A 10,187-nucleotide genomic window follows, 5' to 3' on the forward strand; every position below is an offset into this window, starting at 1 on the left:
CAAAGTCATGAGTATCAATGCAGGTGCCTAGGTTTCTCCCCAGAATAACCTCTAGAAGTGAAGGAAGGTTGTGGTAGGATTCCTTATATGTGCCAAACCTATTCTCTAACACCTTCTTCTTCGCTCTCTAAGTCATGTCATATGAAATTTCATACCCAAATCTATTGTCAATAGCATGCATAATGGAGAATGGGGACATACTAGTCTTCTTCACAACTAATGGTAATCCTAATCAGGGACCCAAGTCTTGCTTGATGACATGACTGGAAAAAAAGCTTATCTTTTTGCTGGCCATATACTTGGCCCGTCAAAGCCTCATTTCACGTACTAATGGGGGGTTTAACAATGAATAATTGATAGTTACCATATCTAGGCACGCAAGGTTTTCTGCAATTTCTGGGCATAACTCTATGTCTAGGAAGGGGATCCCTAGATGATAGGAAACTACCATAGGTACCCATGGTGTCCCGTAACTAGGAAGGTTCATCTCTAAGAACAGGAAGGAGGAGTCCAAAGGATATACAACACCCCCATATATATATGGAGCCATGGGGCCCTGTGGAGGATAGGTCATTATATGCCAGGCGAATAGACAAAGGTCATTACATGTCCATACAAATAGACAAAATTCATTTCATGCTAACAGAAGTCGAGCAAGGAAGTCACCGACTAGGTTTAGATCCATCTAGGCTAACTACATACCCCTTGTTAGGTTATTATTCTCTTGGAGGCCCAAACCTGTATAAAAACCATGTGTATTCCCCTGTGACCTGTCTACTCAAAGTACCCCCTATTTCTTCAACAAGTTCGTTAGATTAGCGGTTCAAAAATTGTTGACAACACTCATACAGGCTTGTGTCCATCGTTGACTGTCAAATTCTCCATTGCAAAATTCATCCATTGCTTAGGAATACCACTTTCCATGCCCTTCATTACAGCAGCTAAGACTATAAATGTGTGAAACTCATCGTCATCTACCTCCATCTATGTTGGGGGTCATCATTGAGAACCCTTGTCGCTCCTGGCCCTGGTGAACCATGCTTGCGGACAAAATGGGTCTCTAGAGGCTGTACGGATCATCAGGCTTTGGGATCCTCCAGAGCCCAAGTCTTCCAGAGCCCTAGCCTCCAAAGCCCTGGCCTTCCGGAGCCCCAGCCTTCGAGAGCCCAGCCTCTGAAGCCCTTACCCTTCGGAGCCCTAGTCTCTGGAGTCTGGGTAGGCTTTTTGAAGTCCCGGAGGGAGAGCCATCTGACCTAGGAGTTGTCCCACCAGCTGTCCTCCTCCGGCAAGGAAGTGACTGGATTCAATGTGATGAATGTGGGAGCCATCCTAGCATCCGAAGTGCAAGTGGGGGCCAGACTGACACCTTGGACAATGCGACTCCGTAACAGGCGACTGGCTGGGCGCCACATCCCTAGGGTCACTTGCACCACTGTATTGCCATGGTTGATAATATCTTCTGGTTAGGGGTAAAATACATCCTACCTAGGCCCATGCCGAGTGATTCGACCGGTCCTAGGTACCTGTGGGATAACGATGGTTTGTATTGCTATCTCTGTAAGGGTATATATGTACATTTACACACTGCATGGTACTATAAATACAGACCCTTGGCCATCAGACCAAGGGACTAATCCTTTTTACTGTCACATATCTGGTGTTCCTCCCTCTCCACTTCTTCTCCAAGCTTGAGCACACACCTGTGAGTGTACTTTCGCCGCACTTGTTTGCGCAAGACATATTCTTGCGCCAATAGCGCGTCATCCATGGGGATTCAAACAATACAAGTGCTTGAGAGGTAGGATGGCCCCTAGAAAGAAGATCACCGGGGTCATGGCACAGGTGGCTAACGCTCTGGCCACGCCTGTGCGAATGACCACACGCCAAACCGACAACAGCCTCCTAGCTGGGGGGGGGGACAAGGGCCCTGTGAGCACCGGGAGCCCGACCACGACTGAAGGTGATATGCCCCAGAGGCAATCATAAAGATGATTATATCACACATCTATGTTAATGTTCTTTTGAATAATATGTAATTCTAAGAATGACTACCTTTTACATTGATTAGTAAGTATTTGACTTGTTCATAAAACTCTTTGTTTATATCATGATGTTATTCTTAGTCGATCCCTGGTTGCATATCATTGTGATGATACATAAGATCAGCACATGTATTGAATGATGATCATATTTTATGAATCATAGGTATAGAGATACCAAGTCAATAATGTGGGCATTTATGTTAGAGAACATGATGTTGGATAGACTCACCTTGAGATACTACTGGGATTGTTATTTATGATGTGCCATCAGTTGTTATCTCAAATGGTGTACCTGCAGGATCCTTAGACCTGAGATTGTCATTGACTCCCAGAATGTGTAGTGACATACTTTGAGGCTGTCAAATACTATTTTGTAACTGGGTAGTCATAAATGTAGTTTTCTGTCTCGTCATGAAACATGTCGTGGGTGTGAGCGATCAAGATGGAATTTACTCCTCGTTCAAAACAGGAGAGATATCTCTGGGTCCCTTGAGGTAGTTGGATCAAGAAAGTGCGTGGCCATGCCAATATGATTAAAGAGTTAGTCATGATGAATCCACTACTTGATTGAGTGAATGGTCGAGCTATCACAAGGGTGGCAGTATCTCGCCTTGAGCTTGACTGGTATGATGAGGTGAAGGGATCGATGCATGTGTATATCAAGGTTTAGCCGATATGATCTTTTGTGCATACTCGGGAGTCAACTTGTCCTGCTAGGGACCAATATTTATTTTGGTTTGGAAAGGGTTTGAGTTGTAGCCATTTGTACATGAACCTAACAGGTCACACACTTGATGGGTTGGAACAAAACATGCAAATTGGATTCATATATGGGTTTTGATTGGATTGTGATCCATGAGAGGTTAGAGTCCTAAAGGGTTTCCAATGTGGGAGCCCATTGGCGAGCTCTATATAAGGAGAGGCATGGGTAGGGCGTGCTAAGGTTGAGCCACTCCAAAACCCTATTGGCAGCCTTCTACATGATCTCCCAAAATCCTAGCCTCGCGTGCGGTGCTAGCATATCGACGCTTGATTTTTCAGCCCAGTACGTGTAGATACCGTAGATGTGCTGCTACTATTGCAGCACTGATCTTCTCAGTGAGTTGATCACAATGTGTTCAGGACTGGTCACCTGCTATGACGAACTAGTTGATGTACCTGCTTGTTAGATCGCAGAGCACAACATGACCACTCAGATCTAGTCGGATAGCATGACACGACCACTCAAAACTAGTTGAAGATGCGACAGACCTAATCGAGAGCTGGTCGAGGAACTGGTCGAGGAGCATGACCACTTGCTTGGAGTTGGTAGGGGAGCATGACAACCTGCGTGGGGCTAGTCGCGTATCTGATCGAGAAGCTGCTCGAGGATTTTGACACGCACGGTGTTGGATTGGTCTACTCCAACTCTTCTTCCACTGCACTGCGCGTCAAGTAGTAACGATCTATGATCTCCTACTAGTAGGATTTTATGGGTGAATACGGTAGAAATTTTTTGTTTTAGGCTAGCGTAGCCTGCCTGTTACCCAACAGTGACCACGGTTGTGGTTGGCACTAGGGGCCCCCGCCTCGGGGGCCTTGCAACAACAACATGATGGGGGCCCCATTGCAGCCAGCACCGCCACCATGAGCACCGCCTTTGCTGAGTAGTAGTCACACGTTGTGGCCTTCTAGACTCAACTGGAGGAGTTGTAGGCAGCCCTACGGGCAGTACAACAGCCTGCCTCAGGGACCATCGCTACTCCCTTAATGGCTAGAATCGTCCCAACCCTGGCTCTTGGGACTGGCGAGGGCTTCATCCCCATAGCCCATCGCCACCAAGCACCTCTTACGGTCAGTGCACAATTTTTTTGGAGCCTTGGATTCATCTTCGTGAGGCCTCAGTGCAAGAATACAACTCTCGTCTATAGGTGGACCTGTAGGCCGCACCCTTCTCGGAAGGCTTCCAGACCCTGAAGATGCCTAAGTTTAGGAGAGACTCAGACCCAGACGAGTTTGTCTGCTCGTACGCCATCGATCTAGAAGCCAATGGAGGTGGACTAGCCACCATGGCCAAGTGCTTCCCCCTTGCTTTGGAAGGGTTAGCCCTTTGATTGTTCTGGACGCTAGAGCATGGGATTATTTTTACCTAGGCCTAGCTTCGAGACCTCTTCTGTAACAACTTCCACAGTACCTTCGTCGAGCTGGTGACCTCTAGAAGCCTATTCAACATTAAACAACAGCCATGCGAGACCCTCTAGGATTATTTTTGGAGGTTTTCTCGAACCAAGTCCCAGATTAAGGGCATCTCGGACTCATCGGTCATCGATGTAGCAACTCAGGTTCTGGCCGATGGCCCACTCTATGATCGAATGAACCGGCGCTCGGTGTAGTCCGTAGAGGCCCTCATGTGCAACTTTGAGGAGCATGTGGAAATGGAGCGGCTCCAGCAAGGGCCCCAATGTTAAGCCTGAAAATTCTACCTCGCAAGCAGGATCCTCTCACGCTCTTCCCCTGGCAGCAAAAAGGGGCTCCAAACAAAATAACGACTTCGGAGGCCATAAGGGATGGTTGCGACAACGCCGCACATCCTCAACATCAACCTAGGCCGGGGGGCTCTAAACCTGCCCTATCCTAGGGCCGTGGCCGAGGGCACCCCAGAGCCTTCCTAACGCGAGACCACGCCCCAGGCCGATACCCTGTGGAAAGGCATTGGTGCACCTTGCACGGGGCCAGATGCGGACATAGCACCAAAGATTGCCGGACCCTCACAACCTTCCGAGTGGAGTACCTCGAGAAGCAGGTAGCTCACACAACAGCTGAGAGGGATGATGGCGAGTGGCCCGAAGGCCGAAGACCAGCAGTGGCTCACCAAGTTGATCACTTGGCCTTGCAGAACCTTTCCCAGCTAGCTCTGTCACCTCCACCTCTGCCACCGGCCTGTGGATTAGTACATTCTCGAAGGAGGCAGAGCCAGGCAGGTGGTGCTCACCATAATTGTGGGAGGAAGCTCCGGTGGCTCCTCTAGATGACAGCGGTGAGACTACGCACAGGGGGTGAACTGTTGGTAATATGCCCTAGAGGCGATCGAGTTTGCGGATTGGATCTGCTAATGGGCTTTAATGTTGATTAAAGGACCATTAGGGTTTAGAGTCATAATGGGCTTTAATGTTGATTAAAGGCCCATTAGCGTGCTCTATATAAGAATAGGCAGGGGCCAAGGCGCATGGTGTTCTTTAGAAACCCTAGCCGCCTCCTATTCCCGAACTCCCTTCGAAACCCTAGCCGGGCGCGCGGTGCTAGCACACCGGCGCACGGCGATTCCATCCTTGTACGTGTGGATACCGTGGAGGCGCTGCTACTATTGCGGTGCTGATCTGCTCGGGAGTACTCGGGACGTACCCGCGAGTACTCGGAAGGTGCTCGGGACGTGCTCGGGACGAGGTTGACGATCGACTACTTGACGCGCACGACGTTGGATTGGTCTGCTCCAACTCTTCTTCCGCTGCACTGCTCGTCAAGTGGTAACGATTCATGATCCCCTACTCGCATGGCTTCCTGGTTGAACGCGGTAGAGAAAATTTATTTTGTGCTAGCGTAGCCTACCCGCAACCCTTCAGTGGTATCAGAGCCATCCTGCGTAGTTTTCGATCTGGATCAGTCACATATAGAAGATATGTGATAGAAATAGATTAGATCTATTGTTTTTGATCAGTTCATATGATGGATTGATCAATGCACGGTTGGTTAGGTGAATTAGAGATCGGATGAGATGCCAGTCGATGAAACCACATAGCCAAAAAGATTAGCTCGGTCACCCACCTGTTTTTGCGTGCGACTTGCCCCTACCGGCTGGAATCACCATCGGGGCTAACTGCATGCATCGCGACATGGTCGGGAGAACAGCAGATCGAGGTCGTGTGTGCTGTCATCGTTTCTGGAAAAACCTCACGCGATGATCAATGGGATTGATCTAATGGAAATTGAGGCATTATGAATGACTCGGAATTGGCTCGATACGATCGATCTGATGAGATTTTCATAGCGATTTCATAGATGCGATCTATGTATTTCCGAGAGGTTTTCAGGGCGCATAGATTGTTGTAATAACATGATCCCATCACGACATTAGAATTCGATTCTACGCTTAACTCGTTTTTACAGAGAATGTTGTGACTGGTATGGCCTTGTGATATGTGATGCATGTGTGTAATTTTTCATGGCCTGCGTGTCATGGTTAATTGCAGCCCAAGGCTGTCATGTTATTGTATAACGGCCTGCGTGTCGACTTGTGATGCTTCTTCTCATGTAATTTATCTAGTGCTATTAGGTGTAATAGACTAGAACAAGATCATGGAGATTTGAAGCATGATGACCCGGAGGACAGGAACCGTGGCGATGAAGATCACCATGTGAAGGGGCCATACTATGTCACAGTTAATATGATTGCCTGTGATGTTTTTATGTTCCTGTCATACTATTCTTTCATGTTTTATATGTGGTGGATATGATTTTCATGATAGAGTAGTTTTCCTCAGAAAAATCAAGAGTAATTGATGCCCTTCCAATAGCTGCACCTACAAAGGTTTTGATCATTGTGTGGTAGGTCTGCCAAAGCAGGGTGCCATCATTTATCTTAACCAGTTAGAGTGGATGTCGGACATCCACACGCATAGTATTGGTTTACTTGATAAAGCTATCAAAACAGTTTTGGGCTTTGGGGCATGGTGTTGGGCGCCGGGGCATTCGATGCCACCCAACAAACAAGAGTCACATAGGGATGTGATTAGCAAGGCGTTGCTTACCTATGTCACTAAGTTTCTAGCAGTGATGCCAAAGCTCACTAGAACTTAGTTGAATATGGATCTTGATCCTCTATATGTTGTTAGAGGGAAAACACATATAGTGGAGTATCTTTTGTTAAATTGTTTAATAGAAGATTCACATAGGCATAGTGCTGAACCTGCATTTTCTGTTGTAGATCATGGCACCGGCCGCTAGTAACACTTCCAGTTTTAATTTGCGATCGATTCTTGAAAAAGAGAAGCTTTCTGGAACAAACTTTATTGATTGGTATAGAAATCTGAGAATTGTTCTCAAACAAGAGAAAAAGGAATATGTTCTAGAGGTCCCCTATCCTGATGAACCAGCTGATAATGCTCCTGCCGCGGATCGGAGGGCTTATGAGAAGCACACCAACGATTCACTGGATGTTAGCTGCCTCATGCTTGCCTGTATGTCCTCTGAGCTTCAGAAGCAATATGAGAACAGGGATGCCCATGATATGATTGTGGGACTCCGAGGCATGTTTGAGAACCAAGCTCGGGCCGAGAGGTACAACACCTCAAAGTCCTTGTTTGCGTGCAGGTTAACAGAAGGCAGTCCAGTCAGTCCTCATGTGATCAAAATGATTGGTTACATTGAAAGCCTGGAAAAACTTGGTTTTCCCCTTAGCCCTGAGTTGGCTACGGATGTAATTCTCCAGTCGCTCCCTGCGAGCTTCGAGCCGTTCATTTTGAACTTTCATATGAACAGCATGGAGAAAAGCATGGCTGAATTGCATGGGATGCTAAAAACTGCTGAGGAAAGCATTAAGAAGAGCTCTAGTCATGTGATGATGGTTCAAAAGGATAGCAAGAAGAGAAAGCGCAAGGACAAGGCTAAAACTTCGGATGAGATCTCGAGTTCTAAGCCTAAACCTGTTGGAAAGCCCAAGGCTGGCCCTGCCGCTTCTGACACTTGCCACCACTGCCATAAGACTGGTCATTGGCGGAGGAACTGCAAATTGTACTTGGAAGAACTCAAAAAGAAGAAGGGAAGTAAGACTTCATCTTCAGGTATAAATGTTATTGAAATTAATCTTGCTACTCGTCCTGATGATTCATGGGTATTTGATACCGGATCAATGATTCATACTTGCAAATCGTTGCAGGGACTGAAAAGGACTAGGAAGTGTGCAAGAGGCGAACTGGATGCTCGCGTCGGCAATGGTGCAAAAGTTGCTGCGTTGGCCGTTGGCGTTTACTCCTTATCGCTACCCTCAGGATTAGTTTTGGAATTAAATAATTGTTATTATATTCCTGCCTTGGGCAAAAACATTATCTCTTCTTCATGTTTGGAAGAAGACGGTTATGAATTCATAATAAAGAACAAGTGTTGTTCGATATTTTTGAATGGTATGCTCTATGGTAATTGTCCATTAGTAAATGGATTATATATATTAGATCTTGAGGATATAACTATCTATAACATTGATACAAAGAAGCCTCGGCTTAATGATTTGAATCCCACTTTTGTTTGGCATTGTCGATTAGGTCATATAAATGAGAAGCGTATGCAGAAGCTCCATAAAGATGGTCTTCTACATTCATTTGATTTCGAATCATTTGATACATGCGAGTCTTGTTTACTTGGCAAGATGACTAAGACGCCTTTCACTGGTCGAAGTGAGAGGACAAATGAATTATTGGCCCTAGTACATACAGATGTATGTGGACCGATGAGTTCTACAGCTAGAGGTAGTTTTCAGTATTTCATTACTTTCACCGATGACTTTAGTAGATATGGTTACATCTACCTAATGAGGCACAAGTCTGAATCCTTTGAAAAGTTCAAGGAGTTCCAGAATGAAGTACAAAATCATATAGGCAAGACAATTAAATTTCTGCGATCAGATCGTGGAGGTGAATATTTGAGCCATGAATTTGGTGATCATCTAAGGCAATGTGGAATCGTTCCACAATTGACTCCACCGGGCACGCCACAATGGAATGGGGTGTCCGAGCGGAGGAACCGAACTTTGTTAGACATGGTCCGGTCGATGATGAGCCAATCTGATCTTCCATTGTCCTTCTGGGGATACGCTCTAGAAACTGCTGCTTTCACGTTAAACAGGGTTCCATCTAAGGCTGTAGAGAGGACACCATATGAGATATGGACCGGGAAGCGTCCCGGATTGTCTTTCCTTAAGATATGGGGTTGTGAGGCTTATGTAAAACGTTTGTCGTCTGATAAGCTCACTCCCAAATCTGATAAATGCTTCTTTGTGGGGTATCCTAGGGAAACCAAAGGATATTATTTCTATAACCGGGAAGAAGGCAAAGTGTTTGTCGCCCGGAATGGTGTCTTTCTTGAGAAAGAGTTTCTCGCGAAGAGAGTTAGTGGGAGCACGGTGCAACTCGAAGAAATTCGGGAACCACTTGAAAGTGTTTCAGCTCCTATTGAACCACAACTCGGTATGCAAGATGTTGCAGAACCTGTTGTCGAGACACCAGCCCCACGTCGGTCGGAAAGGTTCAGTCGTGCACCCGAGCGGTTTATGTTCCTAACCACGGGGCAGCGCGACATATTATTGTTGGACAATGATGAACCTAAGACTTACTCGGAAGCAATGGTGGGACCAGACTCCGAAAAATGGCTTGGAGCCATGAGATCCGAGTTAGAATCCATGAGAGAAAACCAAGTTTGGAACTTGGTCGATCCACCTGATGGTGTGAAAACTATCGAGTGTAAATGGGTTTTTAAGAAAAAGATAGACGTTGATGGAAATGTTCACATCTATAAGGCACGATTGGTGGCGAAAGGTTTCAGGCAAATTCAAGGTGTTGATTATGATGAAACGTTTTCGCCCGTCGCAATGCTAAAGTCTATTCGGATTCTCCTAGCAATTGCTGCATATTTCGACTATGAGATATGGCAAATGGATGTCAAAACGGCTTTCCTTAATGGAAACCTAAGTGAGGATGTGTACATGACACAGCCTGAAGGTTTTGTCAATCCGAAAAATGCTGGGAAGATTTGCAAGCTGCAAAAGTCCATCTATGGACTAAAGCAAGCTTCTCGGAGTTGGAATCTTCGTTTTGATGAAGTGATCAAAGGGTTTGGTTTCATCAAGAATGAAGAAGAGCCTTGTGTTTACAAAAGGACTAGTGGGAGCGCACTTGTGTTTCTGGTCTTATATGTGGATGACATATTATTGATCGGAAATAATATTCCAATGCTCGATGCTGTCAAATCTTCATTGCAAAAGAGTTTTTCAATGAAAGATTTAGGAGAGGCAGCATACATATTGGGCATAAAGATCTATAGAGATAGGTCAAAAAGACTAATCGGATTAAGCCAGAGCACGTACATTGACAAGGTATTGAATCGGTTCAATATGCAAGA

At 46.0% G+C, this 10,187-nt stretch overlaps 1 protein-coding gene across 1 annotated transcript; it reads left to right on the forward strand.

Annotated features, from left to right (window-relative positions):
- The first annotated feature begins 7,363 nt into the window (after positions 1-7,363).
- On the forward strand, positions 7,364-8,064 carry LOC133920585 (uncharacterized). The gene is made up of 2 exons (XM_062365186.1): positions 7,364-7,858; positions 7,954-8,064. The coding sequence occupies exons 1-2, from the start codon at positions 7,429-7,431 to the stop codon at positions 7,968-7,970; spliced, it is 447 nt and encodes a 148-aa protein (XP_062221170.1). The 5' UTR covers positions 7,364-7,428; the 3' UTR covers positions 7,971-8,064.
- Positions 8,065-10,187: the final 2,123 nt, after the last annotated feature.

This window comes from Phragmites australis, chromosome 6 (genome assembly GCF_958298935.1).
Source record: "Phragmites australis chromosome 6, lpPhrAust1.1, whole genome shotgun sequence".
Lineage (NCBI taxonomy): Eukaryota > Viridiplantae > Streptophyta > Magnoliopsida > Poales > Poaceae > Phragmites > Phragmites australis.

Bases quoted from the DNA above. Each gene is read 5' to 3' on its own strand.
- LOC133920585 (XM_062365186.1), top strand. From the start codon at position 7,429: ATGATTGGTTACATTGAAAGCCTGGAAAAACTTGGTTTTCCCCTTAGC.